The sequence below is a fragment of the Oryctolagus cuniculus genome, chromosome 11 (genome assembly GCF_051225735.1).
Source record: "Oryctolagus cuniculus isolate XC-2025 breed Fujian yellow rabbit chromosome 11, ASM5122573v1, whole genome shotgun sequence".
NCBI classification, from domain to species: Eukaryota; Metazoa; Chordata; class Mammalia; order Lagomorpha; family Leporidae; genus Oryctolagus; species Oryctolagus cuniculus.
In genome coordinates, this window is record NC_142877.1 from 29,203,793 (window position 1) to 29,226,410 (window position 22,618).

Sequence of the window (22,618 nt, forward strand, 5' to 3'; positions counted from 1 at the left end):
TTGAGATGGATGAGGCCTCCTGAAGAGGACTCTCCTGCTGGATCCATCGCCTGCCTTGAGGCACTGAGCAGGTGGGAAAAGATGGAGAGCAAGAGGCCAGCCCCTCCACTCCATCCAGGGGAACAGTGTGACTCAGGGTTACTCTCCCACGCCAAGGCTTAACCTACTGTCTGTTTCCTGGGATGTGCCCAGGGATTGTATCTTGGAAGACACTTTGGGCAGTGGTGCAGCCCTAGCTCCCACTCACTGAAGGAGTCTGCTCATGCCCTGGGCAATCCTTGGTCCAGTTTTTTAAAAGGGCACAGCCTGCAGTAACATGCTATTTATAGTTCCTGGGGCCTCTCATTGTGGCACTGTCCTGTCAGTCTGTCATTGTCATACAAAAAGTTATTAAAGACTAACTTAAAGCTGGCACCGCGGCTCACTAGGCTAATCCTCCACCTTGCGGCGCCAGCACACCGGGTTCTAGGCCTGGTCGGGGCGCCGGATTCTGTCCCGGTTGCCCCTCTTCCAGGCCAGCTCTCTGCTGTGGCCAGGGAGTGCAGTGGAGGATGGCCCAGGTGCTTGGGCCCTGCACCCCATAGGAGACCAGGATAAGTACCTGGCTCCTGCCATCGGATCAGTGCGGTGCGCCGGCCGCGGTGGCCATTGGAGGGTGAACCAATGGCAAAGGAAGACCTTTCTCTCTGTCTCTCTCTGTCCACTCTGCCTGTGTCCCCCCCCCCCCAAAAAAAAAAAAAAAGACTAACTTAAAACTTAAGAAAGCATAGATAGGGCCAAGATCCCTCTGACAGGTGATCAGCCTCCAGTGCTTGGAAAGAGGCTTTCTCCTCATCCAGATGCCAGGTTCTCACACTACTTCTTGGACACTTACCAGTGCCCATGGACACCATGGCCATTGCACTTACCCATTTTACAGATGAAGAAACAGGCCCAGAGCAATAACCACAGTGCTCTTGCCATTCCACTGTGGAGACTCCAGGCCTAGCCAGAGACCCAGACTTGTCGCACTGGTGTGCTGCTGAACCACTTTTACCTCGTGCTCAATGACTGAATTCCTTCCTGCTTCCCTCCCTGTACCCCCAGGGTCCTGGCTCAGGCCATCACCATTGCTTTCTTGCCTGGCTAACCTATCACATGTAACCTGGCCTTCCTAGATTATGTGTGTGCCATGGCCGTGAACATTTTTGTTGAGGCAGCTCTCAGGGCCTTGTGTTAAAGACGGACAGAACTTTCACAGGAAGAGGAAAATGAAAAACCACGCCCACGCCCCGTGTCCCTGCCACGACAACAGGGGGACAGGCAAGAGCACAGGACAGCAGCTGGCCTGCATTAGCACACCCACCAGCTGTGTTGGCCTCTGCTTTCACAGAACTGCCATCAGCTCAGCTTGGGTGTAGGGCCACACAGTAAGGTATCTACCAATACCAGCCTTTTTTTTTTTTTTTTTTTTTTTTTGACAGGCAGTTGGTGAGAGAGAGAGACAAAGGTCTTCCTTTTCCGTTGGTTCACCCTCCCAAACAGCTGCTATGGCTGGCATGCTGTGCTGATCCAAAGCCAGGAGCCAGGAGCTTCTTCCGGGTCTCCCACGTGGGTGCAGGGCCCAAGCACTTGGGCCATCCTCCATTGCACTCCCGGGCCACAGCAGAGAGCTGGACTGGAAGAGGAGCAACTGGGACAGAATCTGGTGCCCCAACCGGGACTAGAACCCGGAGTACCAGTGCCTCAGGTGGAAGATTAGCCTAGTGAGCCGCGGTGCCGGCCAAAACCAGTTGTTTTTTATGATGTTTACATTTTGTGATGGCAATATCATTTTCAAGATCATTTTTCTGGAGGCAAACTGAGAACGAGCTGAGAAAGTTCCAGCTTTGGGGAATCTTTTCAGGCCTCTGTCTCCCTTGTCTAAGAGGAAGGATGCTCCCACCTCCCAGACTGTGTGGACATGCCCTCCAGCCTTTCACAGCTAGCTCCATCAGCCCAGTCTTGAGACAGAGGGTCAGCACTGTCACCTGGAGATGGAGTTCTGTGTATACCAAAGCACAAGCTGGACACATTGCTCATTTTCATCCACTTATTTTTCCAAGATCCCAAATTAGAATTGTAGCCTTTTCAAAACCTAGTTTCTGTTAAGGGTTATAATGTGCTATTGTTATATTCTAAATAAATTCTACAACCATAGCTATCTGAAAAGAAACACAATTTACTGATAAAGGTAACCAAAACTCAGGGCAATCAGGGCACTTCCTAGAAGTTCACTCTGAGGGCCAAATTCATTTTACAATTTTACAATTATATTTTGCAAATGAGCTTTACTTTCCAGTATCTCAGTGACAAGAGTTTACCAGTGTGATTCCATTAAAAAAAAAAAAAAAACTAGATACAATTAAAGTACACAATCCATCAGTGTTTAACTATACTCAGAGTTGTGCAACCATCACCTTCCCCACCCCTTCAAAAGGCCCAGCAGTCACTCCTTATTCTCCCCAGTCACTGGCAATCAACCACTAGTCTATTTTCTATCTTGATGGGTTTGTCTATTCTATACATTTCCTGTAAACGGAATCTCATAATATGTGGTCCTCTTTATTTAGCTTCTTTCCTTTAGCTTTACCCATACTGTAGCATACAAACACTTTACTCATTTTTATGGCTGAATAATATTCCACTGTATGTATAAGCCAATTTTGTTTATCTATTCTTTGATGACCATTCAGGGTGTAACTATCTTTTGGTTATTTTGAATAATGCTGCTTTAAACAAGTCCCTGTTCTATTCTTTTGAAATTCCAAAGAGTGGAATTCCTGAGTCATATGATAACTTTACATTTAACTTTTAAAAAATAGTTATTTGAAAGAGCGGCAGGCACCATGGCTCAATAGGCTAATCCTCCACCTGTGGTGCTGGCACACTGGGTTCTAGTCCCTGTTGGGGTGCCAGATTCTGTCCTGGTTGCCCCTCTTCCAGTCCAGCTCTCTGCTGTGGCCAGGGAGTGCAGTGGAGGATGGCCCAAGTGCTTGGGCCCTGCACCCGCATGGGAGACCAGGAGAAGCACCTGGCTCCTGGCTTCAGATCAGCGTGGTGCGCTGGTTGCAGCGCGCTAGCTCCAGTGGCCATTGGAGGGTGAACCAATGGAAAAGGAAGACCTTTCTTCTGTCTCTCTCTCCTACTGTCCACTATGCCTGTCAAAAAAAAAAAAAAAAAAAAGAAAGAAAAAAGAAAAGAAAGAGTGATAGGCAGATGTACTTGCTGGTCTGTTCCCCAAATGGCTGCAATGGTGGGGGCTGGGCCAGGCCAAAGGCAGGAGCCCAGAATTCTGTTTATTTCTCCCAAGCACTTGGACCATCTTCTATTGCCTTTCCAGGTGCACTTGCAGGAAGCTAGATTGGAAGCCAGGTGGCCAGGACTCAAACTGGAGCTCTGATGGGATGCAGGTGTTGTAAGTGGTGGCTTAACCTGCTGCATCACAATGCCTGCCCCTGGGTTGAACTTCGTGAGGAGCTACCAAACTGATTCTTACCAGCAGTATACAGGCAGTGGTCACTTCTCTCATGACTATTAATGATGTGCTTATAGGCAATTTGCATATTTTTTGGAGAAATGTTTATTCAAGTCCTTTGCCCTTTTAGTTATTTAGTTGGTAAAATATATTTTAGACACAAATCCCTTATCAAATAGTCAACTGATTTTGACAAAGGTAGAAAAGCATTTCAATAGCAGAAGGACAGCCTTTGCAACAAATGATGTTGGTGCATTTACACACTCACAGGCATCAAAAGTGCAGGCAACCTAAGCATAAGCAACCAAAGAAAAATACTGATAAACTGAATGTTATCAAGTTTAACAACTTTTGTTAGCAAATCCTCCAGAAGAATGCAAAGATGGAAGAAAATATTTGCAAACCTTTTTATTTTGCAGGCTTTTTATTACTGATTTTCAAGTGTTCTTTAATATATTCTGCATACTAGCCACTTATCAGATGTAAGATTTTTAAGTATTGTTTCCCTGTGGGTTGTTTATTCACTTTTAAAAAAAAGATTTATTTATTTATTTGAAAGTCAGAGTTACAGAGAGAGAAGGAGAAGCAGGGAGAGGGAGGGAGAGAGTCTTCCATCCACTAGTTTACTCCCCAATTGGCCACAACAGCAGGAGCTGCGCCGATCCAAAGCCAGGAGCTTCCTCCGCGTCTCCCATGTAGGTGCAGGGGCCCAAGGACTTGGGCCATCTTCTACTGCTTTCCCAGGCCATAGCAGAGAGCTGGATCAGAAGTGCAGCAGCTGGGACTTGAACTGGAGCCCATATGGGGATGCTGGCACTGCAGGCAGCGGCATTACCCACTATGTCATAGTGCCAGCCTCTATTTACTTTCTTGATAATGTTGTTTGAAGCACAAAACTTTGTAATGTTGGAGTTCAATTTATTGTTTTTTCTTTGGTTGCTTATGCTATTTGTGTCCTAATCCAAGGCCATGAAGATTTGTATACCTTTGTTTACTTCTGAGTTCATATCTGAGAACCCATTGCTTAATCCAAAGCCTTGGAGAGATTTATATACCTTTGTTTACTTCTAAGAATTTTATACTCTTAGCTGATACATTTAGGCCTTTAATTTTTGAGTTAATTTTTGTATATGGGGTTGAGTAGGGGTCCAAATTCATTCATTTGCATGTAGACATCCAGCTGTTACAGGACCATTTGTTGAAAGGACTATTCCCATTGTTTTGATACCTTTGTTGAAAATCAGTTGGCTGTAGATGCTTGGATTTATTTCTGGACTTGCAATTTTATTCCATTGATCTATATGTCTATCCATGTGCCAGGGTCAAAGTGTCTTAAATACTATTTCTTTAAAGTAAGTTTTGAAAGTGGGCAGTGTTAGTTAAGTTTTGAAATTGGGAGGTGTTAGAACTTTACTCTCCTTTTTTTTCTTCCCCTCAAGATTATTTTGGCTACTCTGGGTCCCTTATATTGCTATACAGATTTTAGGAATCACATTGTTTAAAAAAATTTATTTATTTGAAAGGCGGGTAGGGGAGGCAGGGAGAGAGAGGGAGGAAGAGACAGAGAGATATCTTCCATGAGCTGGTTCACCTCCCAAATGGCTACATTTGGGTCAGTCTGCAGCCAGGAGCTTCCTTTGGGCCTCCCCGTGGGTTTAGGCACCCAAGCATTTGGGTCATCTGCTGCTGCTTTCCCAGGCCCATTAGCAGGCAGCTGGATTGGAAGTGGAGCAGCTGGGACTCAAATGGGCACCCATATGGGATGCTGGCACTGCAGGCAGCAGCTTTATCTGCTACATCTTAGTCCTGGCCCCAGGAATCACATTTTTTTTTTAAAAAAAGAAAAGACAGCTGGGATTTTGATAGAGATTTTGATTATATAAATCCTTTGGGGGAAATACTGCCATCTTAACATCAACTCTTCTAATCCATGAACTTGGGATATCTATTCATTTAGGTCTTCTTTAATATCTTTCAGTAATGTTTTTCAGTTTTTAGCATACAAATCTGAGCTTTTGTTAAATTTATTCCTAAGTATCTTATTCTTCTTGATGGTATTTAAGTAGAATTAATTTATTTTCAGATCGTTCACTGCTAACCTATAGAAAAACAACTCATTTTTATATATGATTCTTACATCTTAGAAATTTGTTGAAGTCACTTAATAACTCTCATATTTTTGTGGATTCTTTGGTTTCTCATATTTATAAAACCATGCCATCTGCAAATAGATAGTTTCACTTCTAATCTGAATAAAAGTGGTAAGAGTTGGCATCCTTATCTTGTTTCCCATCTATTTTTTTAATTAAAAATTTTATTTGAAGGAGGGTAGAGGATGGAGAGGGAGAGAACACATAGATCTTCCATCCACTGGTTTACTTCAAATGCTCACAATGGCTGGGGCTGGGTTAGACCAAGGCCAGGAGCCAGAACTTGATCTGTGTCTCCCATGTGGGTGGCAGGAACCAAGTATTTGAGTCTTCATTGATGTTCCCCAGGGTGCACATCATTAGAAAGCTACAACTGGAAGCAGAGCTGGGACTCAGCATTCAAGTGGCATCTTACCCAGTGTGCCAGACTATACAGGTGCCTGTTCGAGACCCAGCTGCTCCACTGCTGATCCAGCTCTCTGCTATGGGAAAGCAGTAGAAATAGCCCAAGTCCTTGGGCCCCTGCACCCATGTTGGAGACCCAGAAGAAGCTCCTGGCTTTGGATTGGCCCAGCTTCAGCCACTGTGGCCATTTAGGGAGTGAAGATCTCTCTCTGCCCCTGTAACTGCCTTGCAAATAAATAAATAAATATATTTAAAAAAAAAAAAAAAGTCAGCAGCATCACCAATTGATGGCATCTGCAGAAGAAAGCTCGGTCAAGTCACACAAAATCAACTTTTTTTTTTTGCAGCTGGGGAACTACATCTGTGGAGGCAGCAAAAGGCATCATGATATATTTGCTATAGACTAAAGCATTCTCTCTTCACACACAGAAGTCAGATGACCTGCCCATTATAATTAACTTTTTAAAAAATTATTTATTTATTTATTTGAAAGGCAGAGTTACAGATCTATCTACCTATCTATCTATCGATCAATCGAGAGACAGACAGACAGGGAGAGAGGTCTTCCATCTGCTGGTTCACTCCTCAAATGGCCACAACAGCCAGAGTTGCGCCTATCTGAATCCAGGAGCTTCTTCTGGGTCTTCCACACCAGTGCAGGGGCCCAAGCACTTGGGCCATCTTCCACTGATTTCCCAGGCCAACAGCAGAAAGCTGGTTTGGAAGAGGAGCAGACAGAACATAAACCAGTGCCCACACGGATGCCAGTGCTGTAGGCAGAGGTTTAGCCTACTACACGACAGCACTGGACCCTATAATAAACTTTCTTAAACCTCAATTTCTATAAATGCAAAATAGGGAATATTATTTACCTTGTCTAAATGTTTTAAAGTGAGCTCTCTTGCTTCTAAGGTCATTATATATGAATAAATGGGCATCTTGATGATCTTGTCACCTTGCGCATGTGATTCCATGTACCTTATTCCATATGTAAAACAAGTCCTAGGTAAAAATGGTTTTATAGTGACCACAGCATGTACAAGAGGACTTCAAAAAGTTCATGAGAGGCTGGCATCGTGACCTAGCAGATAAAGCTGCTGCCTGGAATACTGGCTCATCCCAAATGAGCACGTGTTTGTGTCTTGGCTGCTCCACTTCTGATCCAGCTCCGTGCTAATGGCCTGGGAAAAGCAGTGGAGGATGGCCCACATACTTGGGCCCTGCTACCCACATGGGAGACCTAGAGGAAGCTCCTGGCTCCTGGCCTCAGCCTGGCTCAGACCTGGCCACTGTGGCCATCTGGGGAGCCCTCCTCTCTCACTTCTGTAGCTCTTTAAAAAAATAAATAAATCTTAAAAACGAAGTTCATGGAAAAGTAGAATTAAAAGATGAAAATTTAAAAATATGAATTTTCTCAACATAAGTTCCATCAAGTTCAAGGCACTTTTATAAGCAATGACAACATTCATTTGGTCTATCCCTAAAGAACTGAGGGTCCTGGGCTGGCGCTGTGGCGTAGCAGGTAAAGCCGCCGCCTGCAGTACCGGCATTCCATATGGGCGCTGGATTGAGTCCCAGCTGCTCCACTTCCGATTTAGCTCTCTGCTATGGCTTAGGAAAGCAGTAGAAGATGGTCCAAGTGCTTGGGCCCCTACAACCATGTGGAGATCCTGAAGAAGCTCCTGGCTTCTGGCTATGGATCGGCACAGCTCCGGCTGTTGCGGTTAATTGGGGAGTGAACCAGCGGATGAAAGACCTCTCTCTCTCTCTGCCTCTCCTTCTCTGGGTAACTCTGCCTTTCAAATAAATCTTAAAACAAAAAACAACAAAAAAAAAACACTGAAGGTCCTGATAATTTAACCATGTCAATGCAGTCTTTTTTACATTATTAACTGAAGAAAACATGAGTGCACTTAAAGTTTTTTAAGATTAGAAAACAAAAAGAAGTTCAACTCAAGATTGTAAGGTGGATGCCTAACAATTTTCCACTGAAACTCACAAAACTGCCTGTTGAATGACAGGAATGAGTAGAAGCACTGTCATGGTGGAAAAGCACTCTCTGGTGAAGCTTTCCTGGGCATTTTTCTACTACAGCTTTGGCTAAGTTTCTCAAAACAGTCTCCTAATAGGCAGATGTTGTCATTCTTACACCCTTCAGAAAGTCAATGAGAAAAATGAACTGAGCATCCCAAAGTCTGTTGCCAGACCTCAGCTCCTGACTGGTCCACCTTTGCTGTGAATGGACAACTCTCATCTCTTAACCACCATTGCTTTCGTTGTGCTTTGTCTTCAGCATCATACTGGTAAAGCCATGTTTCTTTTCTTGTTATAATTTTTCAAAGAAATGCTTCAGGATCTTGATCCCACTTGGTTGAAATTTCCATCAAAGTCCTGCTCTTGGGGGCACAGCATTGTGGTGTAACAGATTAAGCTGCCACCCCATATAGGCACGGGTTCAAGTCCTGGCTGCTCCATGCTAATATGCCTGCAAAAGCAGCAGTAGATGGCCCAAGTCCTCAGGCCTCTGCGCCCATGTAAGACTGAGAAGGAGCCCCTGGCTCCTGGCATCGTTCTGGCCCAGCCCCAGTCGGTGCGGCCATTTGGGGAGTGAACCAGCAGATGAAAGATTGCTCTCTCTCTCTCCTCCCCTCTCTCTGTAACTCTGCCTTTCAAATAAATAAAATAAATCTTAGGGGAAAAAAAGTTCTGTTCTTGACTTCTAAGTGTAACAGTTTTGGCACCCACTGGGCAGAAGGCTTTTTCTACTTGAATGTTTCAGTCAGAATTGTGTAAACTGAACCACTGAGATGTCCAGGTGTTGCCTATTGTTTCTATCCTTAATCATCAGTTCTCATCAACTAGGGCACAAGCAAGATTAATGTCTCTCTTGCAAATGGATATAAATGGTGTGCTGACTGTGGGCTTCATCTTCACCCTTGTCTTATCCCTTAAAACATTTTTAATGATGATTTCTTTGAGGCATTTTCTGATCAACTTTTTAGAAGCATCGATGATTTCACTATGCTTATGCCTAAGCTTCCATAAATTTCATGTCTGTTCTTGCTTCAATTTTAGAATTCGCGTTGCACTAATATGGCTCTTTTCACACTGATGTCTTAGCTTTCTTTAATTTATTTATTTTATTTGACAGGCAGAGTTAGACAGTAAGAGAGACAGAGAAAAAGGTCTTCCTTCTGTTGGTTCACCCCCCAAATGGAGCCAGGTGCTTCCTCCTGATCTCCCTTGCGGGTGCAGGGCCCAAGCACTTGGGCCATCCTCCACTGCCTTCCTGGGCCACAGCAGAGAGCTGGCCTGGAAGAGGAGCAACCGGGACTAGACCCCGGCGCCCATATGGAATGCCGGTGCTGCAGGCGGAGGATTAACCAAGTGAGCCACAGCACCGGCCCCGTCTTAGCTTTCTTAATGCCTCAGACTAGATCTTGTTTAAACACTTTGTAACAAGTTAATATGAAGTTATTTTGGTGCAAAAAATTAAAATCCATGCAGAGTCTCTTCATAAGTTAGTATTTTCCACAAACTTTTTTATTTTTTTGCCCTGTGAGGTTTTAAAAATATGTCTGATAGTTACGAGTAAAACATGTAACATTATCTGATGGGATTTTTTTTTAAACACATATAGGTGTAATATGACATCTCTTGCATAAGGTGGGCAGTAGGGAAAGGGATCTAAGAGAGTAAGGTTTCAGCATGTCAACTGAAGTGCTAAAAAGTTGATTCTAAATTAATTATTTTATAATCCTTATACAGCAATCATTAAAGTCATATAAAGAAATAAAGTATAAACAACCACAATAAATTAAAATAGTTTAATAAAAGAATGTTCAAATAACCCAAGATAAGACAAGAAAGGGAAAGAGAATAAAAGAGAGGGAAAAGCACAAGACAAACAATAAAATGGTAGATCAATTCTAAACCAATCAGCCATTGCACTAGATGTAACAAATACACCAATTAAAAGAGATATTAGGGGAAACCATTTTGCCTAGCAGTTACAATACTAGTTAGGATGCCGGTATCCTATATTAGAGTGCCTGGGTTCAATTCCCAGCTCTGGTTCCCAATTCCAACTTCCTGCCAATGCAGATCCTGGAATCCAGGTGATGGCTAAAATGGTTGGGTCTACACTATCGGTGTGGGAGGCCTGGATTGGGGTCTCAGCTCCAGTCTTTGGCCCCCTTGCTGTTGTGGGCATTTATGGAGTGGGCAGCAGATACGAGATCTTTCAATCTGGATTTGACTCTCCCTCTCAAATGCATTAAATAAATTAATAAAAAAACCCACATATTCGCAGACTGGGTTAAAAAAATGATCCAACTATATTCTGTCTATAAGAACACTCCAAATAAAATTATATAGGTAGATTGAAAATAAAGGGGGGGGGGCAGGTGTTGTGGCACAGTGGTTTAAGCTGCTGCTTGGGAAGCCAGCATCCCATACTGAAGTGCTGGTTTGAGTCGCAGCTACTCCATGCTTCTGATCTAGTTTCCTGCTAAAGTGCCTGGGAGATAGCATTTGATAGCTTAAGTGCTTGGGCCCCTGCTACCCCTGTGGAAGACCCTGATGGAGTTCCTGGCTCCTGGATTCAGCCTGGCCTACCCTTGGATGTTGTGGACACTGGGAAGTAAACCCAAGGATGGAAGATCTGTCTCTCTCACTCTGTCACTCTGCTTTCAAATAAAAAATAAATAATAAAGAGAAGGATGGAAAAAGATAATCACACACAAACTAGAGTGGTTATATGATTATCTGGCAAAAGAGAATTACCAGGGATTAAGAGAGATGTTGATAAGCACATCATATTCACCAAGAAAACATAAAAATCCTAAATATGTACACATCTAACAATGAGGCTTCCAATAAAACTACAAAGACATAATGTGTTCATAGTTCAGAAGACTCAACATGGTAAAGGTCATTTCTTTCCAAATGGATTTATAGATTTAATGCAGTACTAATAAAAAAAATCCCAGCAATTTTTTTTTGTAGATATAGACTAGCTGATATTACAATTTACATGACAAGGGGGAAGGAACTAGACTAGTGCTATGGTTTAAATATGGTTTATTCCCACCAAAACTCTGTGTTAAACTCATCTCTGCCTGAGATTCCAGCATCCCATATGGGCAAGCATTCAAGTCCTGGCTGCTCCATTTCCAATCCAGCTTCCCCACTGCATGCCTATGAAGACAGTGGAAGATGGCTCAAGTACTTGGGTCCCTACCATCTAGACCTGGATGGAATTTCAGGCTTCTGGCTTTGGCCTAGCTCAGCCCAAGCCACTAAGGCCATTTGAGGAGTGAACCAGTAGAAGGACGCTAACTCACTTGTTCTCCCCCAACCCACTATAATTCTGCCTTACAAATAAATACATCTTTAAAAAAGAAAACCCTCATGTTCAGACTCAGTCCTCAATAGGTGTTGAAAGATGGTGGGACCTTTAAGAGGTGGGCCCAGTGGGAGACAAGTAGATTATAGGGTTCTACCCTCATGAATAGATTAATGTCATTCTCAGGAGACTGGTTTAGTTTTCTTGTTATTGGATTAGATCTTCTAGGGATGAGTTAGGATTCATGAGACTGGCTTAGTGCAAAGAGTAAATTGTTAGAAAGCTGATCAGCCCTCCCTCTGTCTCTCTCTGGCCATGTGACTTCTGTTCTGCACGCACCTACTTCCTTTCTGCTTTTCTGCTGTGCATTGAGCAACAAGTGGCTCTCACCAGAAGCTGAGCAGATGCTTCTGGACCTCCAGAGCCTTGAGTTAAAATAAACCTTTTCCCTTTACAAGTTATTCAGTCTTTTGTTACAGCAACAGAATACAGACTAAGACAACTAGCTAAAACAATTTTGGAAAAGAATAAAGTTGGAAGAATCATGCTAGTTGATTTTAAGACTTCCTATAAAGATATAGTAATCAAATGTAGTTATTAATGAAGGGGTAGGCACATAAATCAAGGGAGCAAAACAGAGAATCCATATGTCATAAAATATGTCCAAATAATAAAAGAAATTCAATGAAGAGAAAAACTACTCACCAAGCTGGGGCTACTGTGCTGAACAAACTGCAAATGGCTAGAGTCAGCAATATTGGAATTGGTGGGTGCAGCTGGGATACTGACTCTGATAATGATGAAACACTGTGCACTTACTTAATTCACAGTGTCCAAAGTAATGGGTCAAACCAATAAAGAAGACTTCCGTTCCTGACAAACCTGGTTATGCTGAACATAGTAATGTATGTTAAGAGTTTACTCTATTTACGGTCATCAAAAAGAAGTCAATTAGGAAAAACATCACATTCTATTATTTCATGTTAATTTTGGCCATGTGTCCAAATTGAATTTTGGAAAAGTTAAAAATCAAACAGTAATTGATGCTTGAGTTTAACCCAAAGTTAGGTCTAAAGTTCTATTAAACATAATAAATCAACTCTGATGAAAAATATGTAGAAAAACCACAGGAACAGTAGATGATTTCAAAGTGTTTTAAAATAATGTATTTTTATTATTCAAATAACTAGTTTATTTGAGCAGCTTTGAAGCAAGATAAGACTATATAAAACACAGATATATACCTTTCCATATTCTTACTTTAAATATCAATTAAAAATAGAAGAAAGAGAAGAGTAACATAAATAAAAGTTCTGAACACTTAAAATTAGAGGTAACATAAAGACTAGAATTAAAAAGAACCTTGTAGACTATAGGTCTTAGGGTATACAGTATGATACACAGATTCAAGTTTGTAGTTAAGTCACAAAGTGTAACACAGTGAACTCCTGTGAACCAACTGTGCAACTTAAGCGCTAAATGATCCTAAGGATCCATTTGTCTACCTATGTGTTCTTCTCCTATTCCATTCCTCTACCTCACCTCCCTAACCTCATTCCCCATGAAATAATCACTGCCTTTTCTGCACCCATTATAATGTAAGAAGGGAAAAATTTGGAACATACTCAAGGGTAAAATTAAAAATTCATCTTGATTATACAACCTAATGTACATTTATCTCCTAGTCATACAGTATGAACAGGAAGCAGCATTCCTGCAACAAGGGAATCTTACATTGTTGCCACTTCTATTAAAAATGGTATCTTCAGAACCTTCACAATCGATTTCTTTGTGACCCCATCCTCAAATATTCTATTAAGCTGATCAAAATAAGCCTGCTTTTTTCAACTTCCTAAAGTAAAGGTATTTAAACATACCTTAGCACCCCAATATTGGAAAACGGCTCAAGAAAGGTTAAAATATTTGTGACTTACCTCATGTAAATTCAACTCTTTTACTTTCTCTTTTAATATAACCTGTAAGACAAAAAAATTTCTTATGCTCATCTAAACATGTAATTTAAAACATTCCTTAATAATCCTCACAAATATTTGTCTTTTATGTAGACAGTTCACTTCCCTCACATTAAACATTTCAAACTCTTTTACTGTTTGAGACAGAACATTTTAGCAACTTTTTTTCAGCTTGAGCAATGAGGCCATATTCTGAAACATTCTCTGAAATGTGAAGTAATGCTATAACTAGTACTGAAACAGTATTTTACACTTTGTGTTTCTGTGTGGGTGCAAACTGATGAAATCTTTACTTAATATATACTGAATCGATCTTCTGTATATAAAGATAATTGAAAATGAATCTTGATGTGAATGGAATAGGAGAGGGAGCGGGAGATGGGAGGGGTCTGAGTGGGAGGGAAGTTATGGGGGGGGGAAGCCATTGTAATCCATAAACTGTACTTTGGAAATTTATATTTACTAAATAAAAGTTTAAAAAATTAAAAAAAAAGATGAATCACACAGAGTCTAAGTCAAGGCAATTTTTAATTATACTCTAAAATTCATAGAGGAACATAATGTAAACTCAATCATGGACATACAAGGGACTGCATTTTAAGTTGTGGCTAACTGAAACCAAGATATATCAATGGAATTCTACTTCTCAGGGTAAAACTCTTGTTTTCTTTGCTGGGTAGGAAAAAATCCTTCTAGGCTTAGATTGTTTCCAAAGAACATTTTCTAGAAGGTTGTCCAAATTGTTTTTTTAGTGTTACAAAGATAACTTGCAAACATTCAACAAAATTACCTAACCCTTGCAGTTTGCATTTTCTCCAATTCTATGAAGTGTCAAGGACTGAAGATTGCTCTATAATCCATAGGCATTTTGTTCTGGCTTGAGAAAAATAAACTTTGAGACAAAAGGAAAGATTAAAAAAAAAAAAAGATCCAAATAAGCTGAAGGGGTAAAAAAAATAAAAAGCTAAGGACAGCAAAAAAATTCACGCTCAGGGTCAAAAGAAAATTGAGGAAAATCTAGGCTCATTGTTTAGTGTCAGTGGTAAAATGTTCATGAATGACACATGAATAAAAAACTTGAGTTTCAAGAAGAGCTAAATTTACTGACTTAAACAACAAACCAGTGAAGGGTAGACAGCCAACAGTTATGTGACTGCTGGAGTGTGACTTGAACTGAGAGTTTAAGCACACAAGGGATAGATGAGCTCGCTGTATGCAGCTGGTCATTTCTGAGGAACTGATGGAGAAGAGGGGGGAGATATCCACTTAATGGGGTTTCTGAATTGCACGAGGTTAAAAACCACTTTGAGGATTACAATCCATACATTTCTCTTTAGCAAAGTGTTGGCTCAAGTTCCTGTAAAATTATAACATCTGAACTTTCTACAGCTTCAAATAATTCTCAGGAGAGAAAAGAATATTTGAGAAAATTAAGTCGATCCATTTTTACTACAAATGAAACACTAAAAGGAATATGAGTAAACCCAGCCCTGGTTTAAAAAGTAAGTGGAAATAGAGAGTTCTCAGTTTTGGTGGAAAAAATGTGATCAAAGACAATCTAAATAAAATTTCTCACCTGTTTATAGGCATAAAATTCTTTGTGTGCTTGATGTCTTAGCCTAAAAGATAGAAATAAGCAATGCAATATTGAAATTTCAAATATAGTAACTGGAAAAAGCTCTGCTGAGTTCTTATATTAGTTTATATCATTTATAGTTTAAAATACAGAATATTTATCCTGGAATACACCCAAATGACATATTTCTTACTATGATGTGAAAAAGTGCTCAGTACTTAAATGTAAATTCTACTGAAACTGTATTAAAACGAAGCCTCAATACAACATTTTAATGAGGCTAACTGAATCTTCTTATACTGATAGTCCACTGTTTCATCAATAGTATATCAAATTTCTTAATTGAAAAACTAAATATAACATCCATTAAAGTAAAAAACTTGAACAGCTCACAAATTTTAAAAATGTTATATTCCAGTGCAACCACACTTATTGATACAGAACATTTCTATTATCTCTGAAGTCTCTGAAATGATGCCTCTCAATAACTATCCACTCTCCTGACTTTATCATTGTAGATTCACTATGTCTGTTTTTGAGCTTTCAAATGTGCGCATGTGTTCTTTTGTATTTGGCTTCTTTCTGTTCACAATGCCTTGTGACAGTTATGTATATTGTTGTAGTCATTCTGTCTTTTGAATGCCATATAGTCCCCCAGTGTCTGAATATAAGGCAATGAATCCATTCTACTGTGGATGAATATGTAGTTTAATTCCAGTTTTAGGCTATTATCAATAAAACTGCTACATAAATTCTATACCTTTCAGTAGATACACATGTCTGTTGGACATATAGCTAGAACAGCTGATTCAAAGTGCTTGTGCCGGCCGGCGCCGTGGCTCAATAGGCTAATCCTCCGCCTTGCAGCGCTGGCACACTGGGTTCTAGTCCCGGTCAGGGCGCCGGATTCTGTCCTGGTTGCCCCTCTTCCAGGCCAGCTCTCTGCTATGGCCAGGGAGTGCAGTGGAGGATGGCCCAAGTGCTTGGGCCCTGCACCCGCATGGGAGACCAGGAGAAACACCTGGCTCCTGCCTTCGGATCAGCGCGATGCGCCGGCCGCAGCGTGCCGGCCGCGGTGGCCATTGGAGGGTGAACCAACGTCAAAGGAAGACCTTTCTCTCTGTCTCTCTCACTGTCCACTCTGCCTGTCAAAAAAGAAAAAAAAAAGTGCTTGTGCCAATTTCTACCCCTATGAATAGTTCAAGAGCATTCTAATGGTTCTACATCTTTGACTTTGCTTGGCAGGTTCAATTAAAATTTTTTTAATGGAAATGAAGTCCAATTTAACAACATTTCCCAATTAGTTTAATTTTGTGTCCACTTAAAGAAATCTTTGCCTGTCCCAAGGTTATGAAGATAACCTCTTAAATATTATGAAAGTAATTTGTTTTTTACGATTATTTTTAGGACTATGAGCTACCTGAAATTGGTCAAGAATATTTTTTAGTCCCAACTGTATTTTCATCCGACTCATCATTATTTATGGACAAGACCTTCCTTTCCCCATTGCATTGCACTGGCAAGTCTGTTATAAATCAGGTATATCCAATATGTAGGTCTATTTCTATAAAGAGTCTGTTCCATTAGTCTGCCTATTCTGGTATACTGGGTTGAACAGTGTCCCCTCAAAACACCACGTCGAACCAGAACCCCTGTAATCTTATTTGAAAATAGCATCTTTTCAGACTATTGATTAGGATGAGGTCATATAAAATTAGGGTAGAGCCTACATGAACTTTGGTACCCTTAGAAGAGGAGAGGACATACAGATAGAGCGAAGAAGGCCCTGTAAAGGCAGAGGCATGCACTGAAATGCTGCAGCTAAAACCAAGCAATGCCAAGGACTGCTGGTAACTACCAGCAGCTAGGAAGAGGTAAGGAAGAAGCCTTTCCTAGAGCCTTCAGAGAGAACCCGGCCTTCTCAATGTTTTGATTTCAAACTTTCAGCCTTTACAACTGTGAGAGATTAAATTTTTGTTGTTTCCAGTCACCTAATTTGTGATACTTTGTCACAGCAACCTTAGAAACTAAGACACTTTATGTCAATACCATGCTACTGAACTTTTAGTTTGAAATAATTTTAGACTTACAGAAAAGTCACAAAAAGTAGAGTTCACATATAACTTTTTTTTTTTTTTTTTGACAGGCAGAGTTAGACAGTGAGAGAGATAGAGAGAAAGGTCTTCCTTCTGTTGGTTCACCTCCCAAATGGCTGTTACAGCAGGTGCGCTGCACCGATCCAAAGCCAGGAGCCAGGTGCTTCCTCCTGGTCTCCCATGCGGTGCAAGGCCCAAGGACCTGGGCCATCCTCCACTGCTTTCACGGGCCACAGCAGAGAGCTGGACTGGAAGAGGAGCAACTGGGACAGAACCCAGTGCCCCAACTGGGACTAGAACCTGGGGTACCAGTGCTGCAGGTGGAGCATTAGCCAAGTGAGCCACGGTGCTGGCCCACATGTAACTTCTACCAGCTTTTTCAGTGTATACATTTTATAAAGCTATAATTATCAAAACCAAGAAATTAATATTAACATGTTGATATCATTGACATATTAAAAAAATTATAGACCTTAGTTGAATTTCACCAGTTTTCCCACTCATATTCTCTTCCTATCCAGGATCTCACATTCCATCTAGTTATGCCTCTTCTCATGTGACAATTACCTAGTCTTTCCTGTCTTTCAAGATTTTGACCTATTAACTAAGATCACTTGGATTAAGATGCTTATCTCTCTACTTTAAAGTTACAACATTCCCCTTTGTAACTGATATGTATCTTGGAGAGAGATGCTGAAACTATGTAAGTATCTTATTTTTTTCCCTCAAGCTTTTTCCCACCAATACTAGCACCTATCCCACTTACAAAAATTACTGTAGAGTCTGCCTAAAACTGACTTTATAGTTCTCTATTCCTTGCATATTTATTAATTGGAATTCATTCATAAATAAATTTCTTCTTATTTATTCATGTAGTTATATTTTTATATCAGTCTGGATTCATGGAAATCTGTTTTAGTCTATGGGTTATAATTCAATATGATCTCTATTTATTTGATGCTGAAATTAATTTAGGCTTGGCCTTTAGATGTTCATTCAGATGGACTCCTATGTCCTAGCAACATGTCCTCATCCTTATCCATGCATTTCCTTTTTTACTGGCATCAAAAGATGTTCCTGGATCATGCTGTATTTTCTGTGCTCTAGGTTGGAATATAGAATAATATGTTACTGGAGAACAATACTTAGAAAACAAGACATGAGTGTTTGGTGAAAAACACTTATATATATGTTTGTGTGTGTGTGTGTGAGCGTGTGTGTGTGTGTGTGTGTGTGTATGTATATATATATTTGAGAGAAAGAGCTTCAATCTGCTCACCCACTCCCTCAGTGCCCACAAAGGCCTAGGCAGGACTGAGACTGAAGCCAGGACCCAGGAACTCAATCCAGGTCTCCCACATGGATGGCAGGAACCAAAACACTTGCCCCATCATTGCTGCCTCCCACAGTCCACCCTATCAGGAAGCTAGAGTCAAGAGCCAAAGGTAGGCCTCAGAAGCAGGCAAAATTACGCTGGCCTCATATGAGTTACAGTGTTGAAGAAACAACTCTTTCCCCATTGAATGATTCTGGCACCCTTGTTGAGTATCAATTTGCCATACATATTTGGGTTTATTTCTTAACTCTCAATTCTATTTCTTTGGTTTATATGTTTATGCCAGAACCACAATGTTTTTATTAGTGCTTTGTAGGAAGTTTTGAAATCAGAAAGTGTGAGCCCTTCGCATTTGTTTTCTTTTTCAATATTGTTCTATTTGGGATTCCTTGCAGTTCCAAAGCAATTTCAGGACTCGTTTTTTTCTATTTCTGCAAAAAAGGCCTTGGAGTTTTGGTAGGGATTTCACTGAATCTACAGATTGCTTTGGGGAGTACTGCCAACTTGATAATATTAAGTCTTCCAACCCAGGAATACGGGATGTTTTTCCATCTATTTAGATCTTTTCTAATTTCTTTTAGCAATGTCTTGCAGTTTCCAGTGTACACGTCTTTTACCTATTTGGTTAACTTTATACCAACAAATTTTTAGCATCTTTTTTGCTATTGTAAATGGAATTGTTTATTTCCTTTTCAGACTGTTGGTATACAGAAACAACTAATTTTTGTATGTTGATTGTGTACTCTGGAAGTTTGCTTATTGCCTCTAGGACCTTTTTTTGGAGTATTCTATGGGTTTTTCTTTATATGGAATCATATAATCTGCAAACAGAGTTAGTTTTACTTCTTTCCCATTGATTGTCTTCTGTTTCTTTTTGTTGCCTAAGTGCTGTGGATAGAACTTTCAGTACAATGTTAAATAGCATCAATAAACTGAGCATCCTTGTCTTGTTCCTGAGCTTAGGGAAAAAGCTTTCAACCTTCCCCACTATGATTTTGCTGTGTGTTTTTCACAAATGCCTTTTCATGGTACACTTTATTTTTTTTCTATGAATCTATGTAATTCACCTAAAGTTTTAAATTTATGGCATAAATATTTAACATTCTTTGTGATTTTTTTAAAGATTTATTTATTTTTTTTACTTGAGAGTCAGAGTTACAGAGAGAGAGAAGAAGCAGAGAGAGAGAGAGAGAGAGAGAGAGAGAGACAGAGACAGAGACAGAGAGAGAGGGGTCTTCCATCTGATGGTCCACTCCCCAATTAACCGAAACAGTCGGAACTGTGCCAATCCAAAGCCAGGAACCAGGAGCTTCCTCTGGGTCTCCCACATGGGTGCAGGAGCCCAAGGACTTGGGCCATCCTCTACTGCTATCCCAGGCCATAGCAGAGAGCTAGATTGGAAGTGGAGCAGCCGGGATTAGAACCAGTGCCCATATGGGATGCTGGCACCTCTGGCCAGGGCATTAACCGGCTGTGCCACAGCGCTGGCACCTCTTTGTGATCTTTTAATGCTTATAGGATTTGTAGTAATGTTCTCCTTTTCATCTTGGATATAAGTAGTTTATGTTTCTTTTTCCCTGATAAAATTGATAAATGTCTAGAAAACTTATTAACCTTTCCCAAGAACCAGCTTTTGGTTTTGATGATTTTCTTTTTGTTTTTAACGAAGTGTGTAACTTTTTAAGATTTTATTTGACAGGTAGAGTTACAGACAGTGAGAGAGAGAGAGACAGAGAGAAAGCTCTTCCCTCCGTTAGTTCACTCCCCAAATGGCCATAACGGCTGGAGCTGTGCTGATCCGAAGCCAGGAGCTTCTTCCTGGTCTCTCACAGCAGAAAGCTGGGCTGGAAGAGGAGCAGCTGGGACTAGAACCGGCACCCATATGGGATGCCAGGCCATAGGCAGGATTAACCTAGTGCGCCAAGGTGCCGGCCCCTTGAGGATTTTCTCTTACATAATTTTTTTCTATTTCATTGATTTCTGTGCTTAGCCATTTTAGTTCTCTCAAAAATTTTATTTGAAAATCAGACAGAGACAGAGATCTCCCATCTGCTGGTTCATTCATTCCCCAAATGCCAGTTACAGTCAGGATGGGCTGGCTGAAGCCAGGAGCCTGGAAATCAATCAGGTCTCACACATGGGTGGCAGAGACCTGGTACTTATGCCAACACCTCTCTCTCACAGGGCATGCTTAGCAGGAAGCTGGAATTGGAAGCAGAGTAGGACATGAACCCAGGCACTCTGATATGGAATGTGGGCATCCTAAGCAGTGTCTTAACTGCTATGCCAAACATCTACTCCAGCTTTTTCCACTTTTCTTTTCTTTTAGGTTTAATTGGTTTTTTTTTTTTTTTTTTTTTTTTTTGACAGGCAGAGTGGATAGTGAGAGAGAGAGAGAAAGGTCTTCCTTTTGCCGTTGGTTCACCCTCCAATGGCTGCCGCGCCGCGCTGATCCGATGGCAGGAGCCAGGTACTTATCCTGGTCTCTCATGGGGTGCAGGGCCCAAGTACTTGGGTCATCCTCCACTGCACTCCCTGGCCACAGCAGAGAGCTGGCCTGGAAGAAGGGCAACCGGGACAGAATCTGGTGCCCCGACCGGGACTAGAACCCGGTGTGCCGGCGTCGCAAGGAGGAGGATTAGCCTAGTGAGCCGCGGCACCGGCCTGGTTTAATTGGCTTTTTTAAAAATTTTCTATTTATTTATTTACTCCACGAAAGGAAAGGTTTTTAATCTCTTTTGTCTTACATGGATTTAAAATTACAAATTTATTAATCATGTAGCTTGAATTTATTAATCATGTAATTCAACTAATCTATAAATGCTAATTGGTTTTTGTCTACTTGTTTTACTTAAAGTATACAGTACATTTTCATATACAGAAATAAGCTCCATTAGAATTCATTAATGAGGCCCGATTTATAACTTTGTTTTGCTTATTTGAAGAATCTTTTAATTGGATCTGTGTATTTTCCCACTGCAGAACTTGCTACTTCTAGCTATAGCATGGATCCCTTAAATGAACTTTACCTTACTGATTACTTGATTACTCCTTTACTTGGAATCCCACTAATTATCTAATATTTTAGATTGCATTTTTTTATTCTGTATTCCTAAATAAATATCTTAAGAAGTACCTGAGAGGGCATGATTAACAATACTGAATTGTGCTGGCGAAAATGAAAAAACCTGTGGAGCTTATGGCCACTATAAATATGTAATCACAATTCTTTGCCCAACTTGCCACACTGCTCTCTAATCTATCCATTCATGCTCAGTATCCTAAGCTTCTAGGTGTTGGCTGTTTCAAACCCTTGTTACCCTATCTCCTCCTCCCCCAACATTTTCTACTCACAGAAAATGCAAGTTGTCAGAGATGTGAGCTCTCTCACCCCCAGCCCTACATACCTACATGAGTATTACTCTACAGACATCCTCACCACCATCTTAGCTGGTAGTCACTGATTGGGACTACTACTGATCTCCTAGTTATGTGTTTTTTCTTAATCTCCATGATTTGTTCTTTCTCACAAACCCTTCATAACTGGCTCAATCTCCTTATATTTATAAAAATGACTAGGTCCCTATCTAAAATAAACAAAACAAAACCCAAACACCGGGGCTGGCACTGTGGTAGAGCGGGTAAAACTGCTGCCTGCAGTGCTGGCATCCCATACGAGCACCAGTTCATGTCCCGCCTGCTCCACTTCTGATCCAACTCTCTGCCATGCATAGGAAAGCAGTAGAAGATGGCACAAGTGCTTGGGCCCCTGCAACTGCGTGGGAGACCCAGAAGAAGCTCCTGGCTCCTGATCAGTGCAGCTCTGGCCATTGGCAGCCAACTGGGAAGTGAACCAGTGGATGGAAGACCTCTCTCTCTCTCTGCCTCTCCTCTCTCTGTGTAACTCTTTCAAATAAATAAATAAATAAAATAAAACACCAAAGTATTTGTTTCTTTAGTAGTTGCCTCTCCTCCACCCAAAGCTAATCTTTTCTTAGCCAAGGTTCTTCGAAGGTTATACTGTTTGTGTTCATTTTCACCCACTAGGCAGGCTTTGCTCCATTATAGTGTGCTTTCCATTATCCCTCTATCCATGCTACTGGAACTTATGGACGGATGTATACCTAATGGTCAAATGTAGTGGGAAGTTTTCAACTCTTACGTTATTGGATCTCCTTGGGAGCAATTGACACAACTGATTTGATCCACTGAAACCCTATTTGTGGGGCATCTGTCATA

At 41.0% G+C, this 22,618-nt stretch overlaps 1 protein-coding gene across 9 annotated transcripts in view; it reads right to left on the bottom strand.

The window, feature by feature from the left end:
* Positions 1-22,618, bottom strand: part of RNF24 (ring finger protein 24) — a 121,309-nt gene that overhangs the window by 45,760 nt on the left and 52,931 nt on the right. For all 9 annotated transcript variants that reach the window (XR_016216670.1, XM_089308201.1, XM_089308200.1 and 6 more), the window contains 2 exons: positions 14,948-14,990; positions 13,333-13,374 (listed from right to left, as the gene is read on the bottom strand). Coding sequence is in view for 8 of the 9 variants with exons in the window: in XM_089308201.1 (XP_089164327.1) it covers positions 13,333-13,374; positions 14,948-14,990 (85 nt within the window). In the remaining variant the exon portion in view is untranslated. The remainder of the gene's footprint in view (positions 1-13,332; positions 13,375-14,947; positions 14,991-22,618) is intronic.